We start from the raw sequence: 17,114 nt of genomic DNA, 5'->3' as shown, positions 1-17,114 counted from the left end.
AAACAGGTTTTTTAAAAAAAATTAATACAAGCATTTAGTGATTATTTTTAACGAATTAACATCCTTACAAATGTATAAAATCACAAATCTTGTTTTTCAATAGAACATACTTTAATACCTATGAATGAGAGTAGACATTACATGTTATTTTAGATATCTTTAGAGTAGAACAAATAATTTTTAAGTATTAGTTGACTTTTCAGTGATACTATATCATATTCCAGAATATTTGTTTAGTGCAAATTTTTTCTTTTGGCCGCATCACATGGCTTGCAGAATCTTAATTCCCTGACCAGGTGTTGAACCCGTGCCTTCAGCAGTGAACACGCTGAGTCCTAACCACTGGACAGCCAGGGAATTCCCTGCTTAGTGCAAATTTTAGATGTGATTCTGTGGACATGTTAGTGATGAAATGTACTTTTTGTTTCAAAGATATTTTCTGCAAGGAAATGTACCAAAATGTCCAAAGGAACTGAGACTAGGAAGATTAAAATTAACCTTTTAATTTCATGGGCAATACTGGTCCACAAAAAGGATATTGTAGACTTATATCCAAAACAGCAAGCCCTGAAAGAGTGAAACCATCAACTTAATTATGTGGGTACAGTAGGGAGAAAGTTTGTATGTAAATGGCTTTCTAATACAATGTCTCAGAAATACGATATAGACTTCACTTTTCACTGAAACAGTGTTATTTGAGTTTGAAGCTAGTGGTATATTTATATGTTTCAGAATGAATTCCAGTGCTGCCTTTACTCATGGAGATTATCTGCTGGTAGAGAAAGCAAATTAATTCTAAATAGCCATGACCCTCTCGCTAAATGCTATTTCAAGTGATTGGGAGGAAGGAAAGTTGAGTTCCCTAGTTTGGCTTGATATCCTTTCTTTTCTGTTTTAAGAATTTGAATATAAACTTCTCCCCTCACATTCCTTTTTTTTTTTTTTTTAAACAATCAACTCTGAGTAACTTTGTATCGGCATAGGCTCCACAAAAGGACAAAACTAGATTGGAATCGTGTTGCTGCCCTCACCAACACGGTGACCTTGTCAGTAAAATTTCATTGTCTGTAAAATAAGAATCTGTGTTTTATAAATGGTTTGATTTAAACACGAGCAAATAAATGAAGTCACCAAAATGATATCTGGCACATAGTAGACCCTTTAGAAATTTCAATTTCCATCCTATTTACCTTTCAACAAATTCTGAGCACAGCATCTTTGATTCACCTATCAATAGCTGCAACTCTCTCATATACGGTACGTTACAGTTTACGCATACCTTCATATATTTATCTGTCTGGTTACTCCTGTCATTAACTCTAGGCATGCTTACTCTCTTTTCATGGGAAACTGAAGTTCAAAAAGATGAAGTGACTCGACCATGGTCGCACAGCTGATACACAGCTGGGACTCAAATCCAAACCTCCTGACTGCTAGTCCGGTGGGGTTTTTTTAGTGCACTAAAGCTGCCTACTTTGTCCACATGTTCAGAAAAAAACATCTGATTTAGGCTGTGATTTCCTCACCCCAGCATTTGACAATTAAGGATTCCAGTGTATACAAAAGGAAAAAATTTAGTAGAGTTTGAATAGATAGAGCATCCAGAATTTTCTCTTTAATGTCAGCCACTCCCTTCTATGGAAAGCAGTGTTTTAATATATGATTAGTATGCTGAGCATAGGGTGATGGTAAACATCATGTTTTTGCATTATCATGAGATGACAAAATTACCCACTCTCAAAGGACCAGCTGCTGCAGGGCGGCTGGCACCCGTGATGCCTACATTCTCAAAACTATTTTAATTGGTAGTTTTCCATGATTTTTTTTAGTCAGTCAGAGAGGAAATGTCTGTATAAACCTATTAAAGCCATAGCATCTGTTATGATGAAATGACACCACTGAATCTTTGTAAGTGAAATTGTTCTAGCTCAAGAATTTGAAGCTAATCAGGGTTCTCATTGAGCCAAGAGTTCCTATCACGCAGTTCCGCAAATACATATAGAAAAGTTATGAACAAAAAAGATAGGAAAATTCTTCCCATACTTTTTATATATTTCCACTACCGTGTTACAATTTTAAATTGATGCGCACAACATACATGAAACTATTCATCACATTAGACGTATGTGTCCTAAGAGGAAAGAACAAATTTTGAAATAAGACCTAGGATCATATCCAATCTCTAATCAAATTGCTGACAGCTTTAGACAAAGAACTTAACCACTTGGAACAACTCTTATCTGTGTAATATGGGTAATAGATCCTATTCCACAAGACTATGGAAGGAATCCAATAGTTAAGAATATTGCAAATCAACAAATTGTGCACTGCTACCAATAACAACCATTTATTAGGTGCTTATTACATACTGGGGTCTGTGCTAAGGACTTATATGGACATTACCACATTTAATCTTCCCCAAAGTCTTTATCGTAGGCATTACTATTATATCTATTTTATAGATGAGACTGTGGAGGCTTAGAGAAGTTAAAAAAAATTATCAATGTTTACAAACTTAGGAAATAGAGGGCCCAATAATTGAACTTAGACTTGCTCTTTCGTTCATTTAACAAAAATTTGCTGAAGAATAGATCACCTGAACAAAATCAGGCACTGTTTGGAAGAAGGAAGTGGGGAATGGAATGGAAGGGGGTTAAGCAACCAACCATGTCCACTTTATCCTGGGCACTGTGGAGAATGAGTTGGAAGGTGACAAGAGAGGATCGGAGAGACTAGGTAGGAGGCTGTGGAAGTAATTCAGGTGAGAGATAATGTTGACTTCAGCCAACAGGGTAGCACTGGAGATGAGGAACCTGGATGGACTGTAGATGTACTTTGCAGGTGGAGCCGAATGGGTGGTGGGAGGAGGGGTGAAGCAGGGGTAGCCCCTTATTTCTTACTCCGAGCAACACAGCGAACTGGGATGGGGAACAGAGAATGGATCTGTGGAGTGAGGGGAAGAACTCCTTCTAATCTCAAGTCTGACACCCTTAACCATTATTAATATTCTCACTAATTATTATTGTGAATATAAAAGAGATTTACAATTCATGGCCACTATGAACTATAAAGTATCTAGAAAGCTTAATGGAAAAGTCAGCTTGTTCCTTCCCATGAAAAAAAAGGCAAAAAGGAAAAGTCTAATGTAGGCCATGTCATAATTCTTAGTTTTTAAAGAAAGTACCTAGGGCAAGGATTGAGATTTTATTTGAATTTTGTGAGATCTGGACTTTAATCCCTGTAATATCGTGAAATGAATTTGAGGGGGAAAAAAAAACACTGGAAGATAATTTGCCAGAAAGCTAACATTATTTCAGATGATTGAATCATGTATATATTTTTTTCTTTCTGCGTGTTATATTTTTCAGATTTTCTAAAATGATTATATATTACTTTTATAGCTAGTAAATTAAAAATTCAAGAAAAACTAATTTATAAAGTTACATTTGCTATGTCTGTATAGTCTGTGGGAGTAAGTTCTGAGAACCACTCAAATTGTAACCCTCAGTTAAGGCAATTAAAACCAATCAAAATGCTGATGTGACTGACAGAGACCTTAAAATATGTGTCCTTCTAACTGCCCCCTGTGTGATGCAGTCCCAGTCAGAGTGGACTGGAGTTCAGTATGGGACCTGACCAGTAGGGTGGTCAATGTTGGGAAAACTGTGAAGGCTGAGGAGTTCAAGGTTTTCTCGATTTCCTTCATTTGAAGTATTTCTTCCAAGTATAAATATTTTTAAATTGCCTGTACCTTTTGCCTCCCCACATCTTAAGGTTAGATACTCATACGATTCTTTCAGAAATTCTCTTAGCCACTCCTGACCTTTGCCTCTTTTCCTTTCTTTCAGGGTCAATGATTGTATCTTACGGGTGAACGAGGTGGATGTGTCAGAGGTTTCCCACAGTAAAGCAGTGGAAGCGCTCAAAGAAGCAGGGTCTATCGTTCGGCTGTACGTGCGTAGAAGACGACCCATTTTGGAGACTGTTGTGGAAATCAAGCTGTTCAAAGGGCCTAAAGGTAATAGACACATAAATAACTCACAATAGAACACCAGTGACAACCTATTTGGCTAAGATTATGCCATAACCCATCTATGTAGTCCATTCTTCTATTGTCTGATAGTCAGCGCTTACCATGAGTTTTGAAATCCTATGATAATGGTAGGTTTTTACGTAGAGTAAAAGAAACCACTACTGTAAATATGAACTTAGAGAAGGAAAGGATAGATTTCTGAGGAAATTTTCTTATAAACAATAACAACAACAACCATCTACATTTTTCTATAAATTTTTAATCTTACCGGATCATCATGACTTAGCCGGCATGTTAATACTTTTCTAACTTTTCAAATGTAAATGGTAACCTCCCTCCTTTAGTAAAATAGTAATGTGAAAAATAATAATTGAAATAGCCTATCCTGAAATAACAATTATTATATTTTTATGACACTTGTGATTCGTTTTGATTTTATAATACTCTTATCTGTTGTATTCAAGTACTACATAGCATTTTATACTTGCAAGAGTCAAAATAAGTTAAAATTTATTTTTCTGAAATGTTCACAAATCTCTTGAGGTAATTGCAGTTACCCTGGGGAATCACATAAACAGTAAGATGAATCATTATATTAATTTTTAAGAATAGTCCTTTGAGCTCTGCTCTTCAGAATGATGACAGTTAATATTAACAGTATTTCAAATGTTTTAGAAAAATCAAATAATTGGCTTGAGTATTTTAAATATTTTAAAAGATTTTGAATACAGAGTCACTATACTCTTTTAGTAAATTATTTCTCTTTCCCTTAAAATCTATGTAATCTCTAATACTATATGTGATTTACAAATAAGCACACCACCTTCTCTGCAAGGTAGTGGTGGGTGGTATTTAAGATCTCAGACCCAAGACTCAGGCAGGACTGAGTTTAAAAGCCTGGTTCAGCCACTTACAAGCAGAGTGACGTTGGTTAGACCAACCCCCTTATTAAATGGGGATCATAATGGTAGCATCCCATTTGGCTTATGAGAATTAAACATTTAACCAATAGCTGGCAAGTGGTGAGCAGAAAAGCTTTCTGGTTGAGTGCAGACTCCAGAGCCAAAGTGCCTAAGTTGGAATCCTAGCTCTGCAGCTCACTAGCTGTTTGACCTTGGGCAAATTGCTTAACCTCTCTGAGCCTTAATTTTCTTATCTACAAAATGCAGGTAATAATAGCACTTGCCCCTAGAAATCTTGTGAGGATCAGACGAGTCAATATACATAAGGTGATTAGAATAATGGCTGGCACAAATTGACAACAAGTATTAACTATATAGTATATACATGTTATTTGTAGTTTGCTCCATATACTTTGAGCCTCTGCTACAGTTGTTTGGTAATCTAATAAAGTTATCAAGGATCCCTCGTGAGTTAAATTCAAATGCATTAAAATCACATAATTAATTCTGGGGGAGGTAGGCGGAAAGAAAAGAAGTAAAGCATTTCCATACCACAATGTCTGGTGATATGAAAGAAAAGACCTTCTATCCTACACATGTACTAAAATCATATTTGCCATGTGCTTTAAAGTTAAACCAAATGAGCATCCCACTACTTTGATTAAAAAGATATACTATATATAAATAACGTAGATATTTCTACAATTCAATTAACAGCAATTATTCAGCACAGCCTTAAGGCACGTACTAGTTGAAAGCACTCAGCAAAGCATTACCATCCATTAGGAGGTCATCGAGTGCTGAGTCACTCGATGACCTCCAGCTGCTCAGCAGAGCACTTAAAAGGTTCTAGGGAATCGAGAGCCAAAACTCCTTAATTTTATCAGGAACACATTTTTGGGGATCTCTATCTTTGGTATTAGGGCCCTAGCTGGTTTACTTCTGTCTGAACTATATTCTCCTTGGAGCCAGGAGTGGGGCAGGAATTTCCCTGGGACAAAGAGAGTGAGACGTGGGGACCGGTGAGCATTAATCGACCAGGAATACCCAGGCAATAACCCAATGAAAGTATGCAGCATATGGGTGACGGGCTTTTCTTTTGGTTTATTTATTTATTTTTTCACATCTTTATTGGAGTATAATTGCTTTACAATGATGTGTTAGTTTCTGCTTTATAACAAAGTGAGTCAGTTATACATACACATATGTTCCCTTATCTCTTCCCTCTTACGTCTCCCTCCCTCCCACTCTCCCTATACCACCCTTCTGGGTGGTCACAAAGCACCGAGCTGATGGGTGATGGGCTTTTTCTACTGGGGAAAGGAGAACCAGGAAACTGGTAGAGTTAATTTTACATCCCTGAAAGCAGGCTCCTGCCAAATTCCTCTAGAGGGCTGTGGGCCTGTTGGTCCTGTTGGGTTTATGTTGAGTCAGTCATACTTTTTTGTACTGTCACCATACAAAGATCACTGATGGGGATTTGTTTCTCTATATAGAGCTTACTGATTTACAGAGAAAGAAACTGTTTTAGTCATTGTTTAAATCCTTGATGCCTTTCCCTGTGCCTTGAACTCAGGACGTGATGAATCAGAGTAAATTGGATTCTACACTAAATCTGATGATACCTTGCAGTCTTAACCTCCCTTGGCACCTTTATTCTTTATTTTTGAATGATGATATATTTTTTTTTAATTTCTGTCAATGTTTAACTCATGCCATGGAAACTGTTATGCAGTGGAGACAATGAAGATGAATCAGATGTGCTTCTAATGGGAGAATCGGAAAGTTCTAATGGGAGAGAGAGACATAAAGCCAACTCACTTTAATGCTAGACAGAATGAAATCAGCTCTGTGGTTGAACTTGAGCCATGATTCCAATTGAACAAAGAGGAAGATGTGATTCATCTTAATCAGGAGATCCAAAATGCTCCAGAGAATTTAAAATTTAATATGTGCTTTCAGACCCTGATCTTCCCTTCACTGAGCATGTGGGCATTCTCAATAGTAAATATCAACACTCTCGCCAACTGGGCTAACTAGCCTCAATTATGAGTATATAATACAGAGCTAACTGAATGTGGTCATTAATTTAGTTCTTCAGTGATTCAGCAAATATTTATGAAGTATTTATTGTGGACTTGACACAGACCCAGACAATGAGGATTCACAAAGAAAACAGAGAGAATTCTCGCTCAAGAAGATTATGGTCTGATGTAGAAAACATCAGAGCATACATGATTAAGGAGGCACGAATTAAATAGTGGGTCAAAGAAGACTTCCCTGAGGAAGTGCCACTTAAGCTAAACTTTGAAATACAAATAAAATTAGAAGTTAGCTGGACAAAGAGTGGAGGAGAGCATCCAGACAGAAGTAAAAAGCATGTGTGTATGAAGGCCCCAGTGTAGGAAAGATCTTCGTACCTTCCAGGAACTGAAAGAAGTCAGTTGTGATTGAAGTTTAATGACAAGATAGTGAATGACACGAAATGATATTGTCAAGGTGAGCAGGGGCCAGATCATGTACAGCTTCGTTGACCGTATTTACAGATTTGTTATTTTATTTCAAATGCAATGGGAAGTTCTTGAAACATGTTCAGCATGTGATATGGTCAAATTTGTTGTTTTTAGAAGATCACTCAGCTGCTGTAAAGAAAATGCATTGAAGGGGGCAAGAGTGGGAACAGAGATCAGTTAGGGGACACTTGGAGAAGGTAGAGAAAAATGGATGGTGAAGATGTAAGTGATGCCACTTATTGGTAATCTAGATGTGGGGTATGTCCAAGGTTGAGGCCCTTGGACATACTCTAATTGGTCCTTCTAATAGAGCAATCTAATGGATTGGGGTGCCATTTGTGAGATGGGGAAGGCTGTGGAGGAACCCGTATGGGGACTCTACTGGACATGTTGAGAAGACTGTGCAGATTCTGAAAAGGAGGCAGAACTGGAAAACATCTGTCTGAAAACCCTGTTAATACTCTGAATTTTTCCCATTTTTTATCAAATATCTGGAGTTGGGGAAATACCTGAATGATTGACTTTCTCACTTTTACCAATAGTCTTTAATATAAAAATCATGAATATGGCTACTTTAGCTATTTTGAACAGTTATAAACATTTAGTAGATCTATTTGATAGACATTCTTAATGCCCCAGGCCATTTTTGTTTGGGGATTATTTTTGGTTTTGTTTATTTGTTTTTACATGGGACAGAAGGTAAACAGTGTTATTCCTTTTTGTTATATAGATGCAATGTTAAGGGATTCCTTGAAAAAAATCATTTGTGGTAGAATTAAATTTACAGTTTTCCAATTTACACCCTTATGTTTATTCCACCTATCGTACAAATCACGAATTCTGAGATGATCTTTGATGTATGTGATTTGTCTGTATAGCAGTACTAGCCTTCCCAATATTCAATTAGAATCATCTGGCTAATGGTTTATAGCCATGTATTTCAGTAAGGGATATTTGGGTAATATGCACTACTGATTTAAAATGTCTCTTCTTAACAATATATAAAAATTTCCCTAACCTCACAGTTACAGATTTGGTCATTGCAAGCAGCTGGGGTGTCTGTGTGCAGGCAGTCAGTTGAGAAAAAAATGGCTAATCATGTATAGGAAGTTGTGATTAGGCAAATCCATTTAGACTTGCCAAACAACCAGAAATATGCGAGGAAGAGAATCTGAAGTGTGCATGTGGTTTCCCAGGAAATAGGTTTATAATAAAAGTCTTTCTAGTGACTTTCCCAAGGACACTTTAAGTCATAATTTCTCAGGAACTAGATAAGTAAACACTTGTGGACTGTTGGTTTCTGTGGCCTAAGCCAAAGAAGCCTAAACCTATATAAGAAATGAGATGCCTTCTAAGATGTTCTTGCTGCTTACAGATAATATAGCTAGTTGAAGGCCAGGTTCTAGAACGGAAATATTAAGGCCATAACATTGTTAAATCCAAAGGTAGACTTTATTTAACCACCTTATTTTTTATTTTATTTTATTTATTTATTTATTTATTTATTTATGTTTGCGGTACGCAGGCCTCTCCCGTTGTGGAGCACAGGCTCCGGACACGCAGGCTCAGCGGCCATGGCTCACGGGCCCAGCCGCTCCGCGGCATGTGGGATCTTCCCGGACCGGGGCACGAACCCGTGTCCCCTGCATCGGCAGGTGGACCCTCAACCACTGCGCCACCAGGGAAGCCCTAACCACCTTATTTTTTAATAAAAACTCAAAGAGTGATAAGTTTTGTCTAGCAAAACATTTCACCAATTCTACATTATTTTTGAAAATGTTTTTAAACATCTTCAGTTTTAATTTCTTCATAGTTATATACATTTTTTCAGTTATAAAAGTCTGTAACAGTGCGAACTGCAAATGCAGTGAAGAATGCTCTCAGCTTTGCACAAGAAGTAAAAATAACTATAAAACACACTGACTGTAAAAGTCACTATACTAATGGCCATTTATAATGTGTATAATTCAACCACTAGAGAAGCCACATATGTAGTGATGAAGTTCCTGGACGTCTCTCTAAGTAGGTATGAAAACTAGAGTAAGTGTCTTAACCTCTTTGTGCCTCACCTTCCTTGTCTGCAAAATAGATGTAATTTGAGTATCTAATTCATAAGGTTATTTTCAGGATAATAATTGTAAATTCTCAATACGTATTTAATTATTTTTACTCTTTTTATTATCATAATTGACTAAAAGTTGAAGAAAGAAAAGCAGCAAAGCACATACTCATTCTGGTGCTTTAAAGTGCTTCCCATAGTATTTTACACAATCTAGTCCTTTAGTAAGTATTCATATTTCTTGGATTAAAGACTCGAAAGTTAATTAAAAGTTTTTACTATTAAGCAATTTCAGATGAAGCCAATATATATTTTCATGCATTGACTCAGATTTCGGCATGTATATACACACACACATATATTTTTAATATATTGGTGCTGGCATCTGTATGTGCACATATATAGTATGTTCAGCTGTGTTGTTCTCTCTAGCTCTATATAAATTTGTTTCTAACAGGTCTGAGTTATGTGATATATGAATCTATGTTTTATGAAAATGTGCATATATGTCTGTTTGTATTTTTCCTTAGTTTTCCTAGTTTGGGCATAGATTTCAGTAGCCTCCATGTGCAGAAGTATCTCCAAGCATGTTGAAAACTGACCTCATGATGTCTCCTCAGGGTCAGCGTCCACCGCCTGTCCTCCACCAGTACAATCTGCTCTTCCTTCTGTCCTCTCCATTTATGTTAAAGATTGTCCCACTCATCCAGATTAAAAAGTTCCAAGTCCTGTTCTTTTGATTCTTCTTTCTTCTTTGCCACCTTTATTAAATCAGGCATCATGTCCTTTGGAAACTACCTCCAACATAACTAGTCTTCTCTTTAAAATCTCCACCGCCATTACTATGGTGTTCATATCTTCATTATGTCTTGTCTGATCTACTGTAATAGAATCCATTGCCAATCCCTCCCTTCCATTCCCACACACTTCTAGATCAATCTTCCAAAAATCGCAGCTCTGTTAATTGTTCTGCCCTGCTCAAAAGTCTCTAGTGGTTCTTCCCTGGCGCTAGGTAAAAATCTAAATTTCTTGTTACTGTATTTCACACCCTCTATGATCTCCCTCTGCAGCAACAAAATTTGATTTCAGCCTTTTCTTCTCTCTTCTCTCATTCGTCTGTATTCTTATCCAGGTAAGCTGGACTATGCACAATTTCTTAAACACATGCCATACTTTCCTGCCTCTAAGCTTTTGTCCTGTTCCCACCTTTGGAATGCGTTTCCTTACCACTGTGATCACTACCTTTTGGCATCATATCCATCCCCAAGAGTCAAGCCAGTTCAATTCTATCTCCTCCACAAAGCTATTACTAATCAATCCAATCAGAAGCAGCCTTTCACTTCTAAGAGCTTCTAAAATACTTCATTTCTTCCTCTTCTGTTCATTTTCTTGTTACCGGACCATCCAAGTAACCTTAGCACATAGAAAAGATAGATATCAACAGCCCAAATTAAAGAGATAAACAAGCTGCAAAGTCTAACACTTAAGACACTGAGTTTATGATCTCTACCCTGGCCTGTGCTAAATTTGAAGCATTTAATGAACACTTAAAAGGGAAGTACAAACCCTAGGTTTAGTCTGCAACCAAACTCTGTGTCGCAAGTGGGAGGAATTGGGGTGGAGAGATGGAGTAGAGTCCAAGACAGATCATGCTCATCACTCATCAGCTCATACTCATCAGTATGGCAGGAGGAAAAAGCAAGGGCCAAGATGGAAGCTGAATGATTTTACTGCCAAGAGGAGTTCCTTATGAGGCAAACCCTTGCATGGACCCCTTACAGAAACTATCCATTCAAAAGATTGGGATAAACAGTATTTGAAGCATCTAGCACTTTGCTTAACAGGCCAAGTAGTCAAAAACCAACTTCTAGATTATTGAGGATTTTTATTTTATTTTTTCTTAATAGCCTACATAACAGACTTATTGTCCAGCCTGGTTAAATGTCAACTTAGCATGCCTCTGATATTACAGACAATTTCTCAAATATCTAACTGGAATGAAGTTTACGACTTGTCTCGATATCTGCATACTCAACTCTTTTCTCTCATCTGTCCTTCTTCTTCCATCTGTTCTGGTCTTTTTTCTCTCTGACACTAACGTGGCCAGAGTAAACTTTCTCAGAGTTGATATGAGAAACTCAACTGGCAGTTTTCAGAGACGGTCATTTGGTAAATTAACCATTTCACAACTTGATTTTTGGTATATAGACCTCGAGCTACAGGTATTGAGTATATAACAAGTGCTCGATCAACATTTGAATGAGCTAAGATTTTAATTGAAAATTGAGTGTACCATCCTTACAGCATAGTACAGAGACTGCCTGCACTGAAATTCTTCTTTTTATCCCATCTGTCCATGCATAATTTTGCTGACGGCATTCTATAACAGGTTGTACAACTACCACCTGACCATGATAACTTGGGAATGTTTAGGTTAGCAAAGTTTTCAGTTGTCCAGAATTCAGCTCTTCATACCCAAATGGATCACCAGACCACTGGGTAAAAACTGAACACAACAGTTATGCAGTGATTTTGATTGCTGGCATCCAACCATTTACTGCATCAAGGGACACCATACGTTTCCCCTTTCTTGCCATGGGGTAAATTATAATGTATATTCATTTTTCAATGCACATATAAATGTGTCTCTGAATGCAAGGCACTGTTTACTCTTTATTCAGTCCCCTGTCCCAGGCTCTGAGTTCTACGTGGTAAGTAGACCTCTTTGTGGTGAAGGGCCTTTCTGAATAATGGTTTGACACTTTTTCTTTTCTTTTTTAAACCAGAGGGAGTTTTATTTTTTTTTTATTTATTTATTTTTGGCTGCATTGGGTCGTCACTGCTGTGCGCGGGGCTTTCTCTAGTTGCCGCAAGTGGGGACTACTCTTCCTTGCAGTGCATGGCCGTCTCATTGCGGTGGCTTCTCTCATTGCGGAGCACAGGCTCTAGGCGCGCGGGCTTCAGTGGTTGTGGCTCACGGGCTCAGTTGTTGTGGCGCACGGGCCCAGTTGCTCTGCAGCATGTGGGATCCTCCTGGACCAGGGATTGAACCCGTGTGCCCTGCATCAGCAGGCGGATTCTTAACCACTGTGCCACCAGGGAAGTCCCAATGATTCTTAATAAGCACAAATAGCAATTCAGCTGTTTGGCATGAGATCTCAAAATACTACATTTTCCTTTTAGTGATACATTTTTTCAGTCCTTTTGAATTACCCAAATTGTTCTCTTGGAGGAAACAGGGATATGCTTGAGTGCATGTGTAGTGCAACGTTTAACTGAAATATAATATTCAGAGTCTAAAAGAAAATGCCTAACTACGTGTTAAGCCAGGGAAATAGTCTTCTTGGAAATAAATTGTGACTAAATCACCACTCTCTGATCTCCCAAAGAACAAATACTTTTTAATAATTGGACAAAGGACAACATATTTGATGAGTTCACCTTGTTCCTAGGCACTTTCTGTAGAATTTCTTTAATATGTACATGGTTAGTTTCTGATCATTTCTGGATAAATGATATGTACTTGTGGGTTGGGAGGCTCTTTCTCTAAGCTGATATTTAGTCCGTCTTTGTAATGACATCCGTAAAAAAAAAAAACCTCTCTCCTGAGCCTTGTAGCAAGTGCTTTATTCATGAAGAAACAAACTACAAATATTTCTACTATCGTCCCCACCGTTCTGTACATTATAACATCATAGGAGTGTAAAAACAACTAATTATATTTACTAAATCATTTTGGAAATTAAGGAATGATGCCCCACCTCTCATTTGCCCTTTGAGGTTAACCCTTGGCCATTGTTTCTTTTCTTCTTTTTTGGTTAAAGCTAGTTCAGGAATTTTAACAGAATTTATGATCAATGGCTTTTTGAAAGTCAAAATTATTTTTTACCATGAAAACTTCAGATATAAAAAAATGCCTTGTACTAGATGTAGTTTGGTTTATTGACATTCAAAAGTTTTATAATTCACATAGAAAACACTGTTTACCTAGCTGTGAATATTTGCTCAGGTAAATACTTACTTGTATAGCATTTTTTTCAATTTTTTTTTATTAAAGTATACTTGACTTATAATATTTTGTTAGATTCAGGTATACAGCAAAGTGATTCAGTTACTTTTTTCTGATTATATTCCATTATAGGTTATTACACAATATTGAATATAATTCCCAGGGCTCTACAGTAAATCTTTGTTGCTTGTCTATTTTATGATATCTGTTTATCCCATACTCCTAATTTATCCCCCTTCCGCCTCCCCTTTGGAAACCATAAATTTGTTTTCTATGTCTGTGAGACTGTTTCTGTTTTGTATGTAGATGCATTTGTATGTATACTATTTTTAAAAGTTTTAAAAGTAAATGTGTTGCTGTGGTAAATACTATGACTATAAATCTTTCCAATTTAGGCTCAGCAACAAAGCAATTCCATGAAAACATTTTAGGATATGGACAGCATCTAAGTGTTTTAACCCTAACTGTTAAATGGGCATATTAAGTAGCCTTGGTTATTGTGAGCATTTAATGAGATACCTGGTACATCTCAGTGCCCAATAATTTTAAAGTGTTCTCCTTCCTTGTTTATATTTTTAAGAAGCAAATATGTGCAGAAAATAATCCTCCATTCACTCAAGAAATATTTTATTTCAAAAACATTTATTAAACCAGGCATTCTAAGTGCTAAATCAAAGGAGTGACAATAAATAAAGATTTTTGGCTTTTCTCTCAAGTACCTTCCTAGAAAACTGTCATTCACCTAGACTGAAATAATGCAGTCCTTTTCTGCTAGCTGGCACTGACTTCATGCTAAATTCATCACGGTCCCCTAACTAAATCCATTTTGGTTCCCAAGCTCATCAACCAGTGTACATTAAATTCTTCTTCTTCTCTGGAACATTGAGATCCAATAAAACTAAAGATTGCAGTATTTTTTATTCATGGACCATGACTCTGAATGCCATTACCTGTCAATCAGGAGTCTTGTACTACTACATGGACTTTGTCTCTGAGCGTAATTCAATTGCAGCGAGATAGACACATCATCCCTTACAGAAAAGTTAATAGGAAAGATTAAAAAAAAAAGTCTCCGCTTTTAATACCCATAGAGAAAGCCAACTTAGGAATTTTTAAACATGCTATGGGCTAGCCAATTATGAGATCCCACCAAAAATCCACTGTAAGTAGGAAATTTTCATAATAAAGATGATATTAGGAAAGGTTGAGAATTTTCAGTCAACGCTAAACAGAGAGCAAATGAAAAGACAATGCTCAGAATGGGAGAAAATATTTGCCAATGAAGCAACTGACAAAGGATTAATCTCCAAAATTTACAAGCAGCTCAATATCAAAAAAACAAACAACCCAATCCAAAAATGGGCAGAAGACCTAAATAGACATTTCTCCAAAGAAGATATACAGATTGCCAACAAACACATGAAAGGATGCTCAACATCACTAATTATTAGAGAAATGCAAATCAAAACTACAATGAGGTATCAGCTCATACCAGTCAGAATGGCCATCATCAAAAAAATCTTTAAACAATAAATGCTGGAGAGGGTGTGGAGAAAAGGGAACCCTCTTGCACTGTTGGTGGGAATGTAAATTGATACAGCCACTATGGAGAACAGTATGGAGGTTCCTTAAAAAACTAAAAATAGAACTACCATATGACCCAGCAATCCCACTACTGGCCATATACCCTGAGAAAACCATAATTCAAAAAGAGTCATGTACCACAATGTTCATTGCAGCTCTATTTGCAATAGCCAGGACATGGAAGCAACCTAAGTGTCCATCAACAGATGAATGGATAAAGAAGATGTGGCACATATATACAATGGAATATTACTCAGCCACAAAAAGAAACAAAATTGAGTTATTTGTAGTGAGGTGGATGGACCTGGAGACTGTCATACAGAGTGAAGTAAGTCAGAAAGAGGAAAACAAATACCGTATGCTAACACATATATATGGAATCTAAAAAAAAAATAAAAGGTTCTGATGAACCTAGGGGCAGGACAGGAATAAAGATGCAGATGTAGAGAATGGACTTGAGGACATTGGGGGAGGGGGAGGGGTAAGCTGGGATGAAGTGAGAGAGTGGCATGGACATATATACACTACCAAATGTACAATAGATAGCTAGTGGGAAGCAGCCACATAGCACAGGGAGATCAGTTCGGTGCTTTGTGACCACCTAGAGGGGTGGGATAGGGAGGGTGGGAGGGAGGCGCAAGAGGGAGGAGATATGGGGATGTAAGTATATGTATAGCTGATTCACTTTGTTATACAGCAGAAACTGACACACCATTGTAAAGCAATTATACTCCAATAAAGATGTTAAATAATAATAATAAATAAATAAAAAGAGAGCAGTTAGGAAGAGGGAAGAGTAAAAATAACAAAGGAAACAAACGAGGCACATTTTTCTAGGCGAGTCAGTGCCTTACAGTCCTGAATGAAGACATACATAGTTTGTTCAGTCTAGCACATCAGTCTTAGGAAGAAAGAGTTCAACAGTTGCTTCCCAGGAACCTAAAATATTCATTGAATATTCATGAGTAGTTGAATCATATGGGAAAATTTAGCCTTCACAGATCAATTCATTTGAATAAACTGTGGTACCAGTTTTTAAAAATCATGATAATTTTGATGTCCAAGCATTCCTATTTATCAAATATTCTAATCTCTCAAAATACACACATTCACTCATGTGTTTAGTAAAATATTAATTGACTACCTCCTGACTGTGGGCCTAAAAGTTGGAGATAGAGACCCAGTGTGCCCTTGAAGGAGACAGTGGTCCCAGCCTAGTGTGTGAAATGTACATATACATAGATAATAACAAATACCATCTGATACTTATATATATAGGCTTTTGTGAGGAAGTCTTGACCAAGACTTCAACTTCTACTTTAATGCTCTGGGAAGAAATAGCTTTTTAGCACTGGTGATAGCTATTCACTTGGGAGACTGCCCCAATCATTGGATTTTTTTCCCTATAATTGAGCTGAAAGTTGGAGTTTTTTGAAATTGTCCATCAGTTTTATTTCTGCCCTTTCCAGCTATGATGACAACTCTTCATAGAAGAGCCCTTCATACATTTGTAGGCTACTGTCAATTCTCCTTTTAGGCCTCTCTCCTTTAGACTAAGGAATCCCAGTTTATTAACCATTCTGGATACAGTGTGATTTTCAGACCCTTTATTTTACTGTTTCCATACTATTAATTTTTTCAAGTTTGGCAATATCCTACCCAAATAACAATACACAGAGTTACGTAGAGAGATCCATTGATATGCTTGTAAGTGCAGACCATGGTGAATAGAGTTCTTTATGTGAACTCCATACTCTGATTATTTAATGTAATATAAAATTGTGTTAACGTTGCTTTTAAGACTCTTTTTGTTGGTTCATATCAAGATTATAGACAGTTAAATACTTCATATGAATCACTGGCTATCAGATATATTACACTCTATTTTAGAATAACTGACTTTTAATGTAAATTTATAAATTGATATTTATCTCTGTTAAATATAATATCGTTAAACTGAGCTTAACATCCAGAGCTATTGATATCATTCTTTTTTTTTTATTAAGAACATGCA

The 17,114-nt window shown here is 36.9% G+C and overlaps 1 protein-coding gene across 24 annotated transcripts in view; it reads left to right on the top strand.

The window, feature by feature from the left end:
• The window catches only part of DLG2 (discs large MAGUK scaffold protein 2), a 2,011,757-nt gene that overhangs the window by 1,422,703 nt on the left and 571,940 nt on the right, over positions 1-17,114 (top strand). For all 24 annotated transcript variants that reach the window (XM_067750569.1, XM_067750576.1, XM_067750568.1 and 21 more), the window contains one exon: positions 3,849-4,018. In XM_067750569.1, the coding sequence (XP_067606670.1) occupies positions 3,849-4,018 (170 nt within the window). The remainder of the gene's footprint in view (positions 1-3,848; positions 4,019-17,114) is intronic.

Source organism: Pseudorca crassidens, chromosome 9, assembly GCF_039906515.1.
Source record: "Pseudorca crassidens isolate mPseCra1 chromosome 9, mPseCra1.hap1, whole genome shotgun sequence".
Taxonomy (NCBI): domain Eukaryota; kingdom Metazoa; phylum Chordata; class Mammalia; order Artiodactyla; family Delphinidae; genus Pseudorca; species Pseudorca crassidens.
This window is presented reverse-complemented; position numbering and strand designations above follow the sequence as displayed.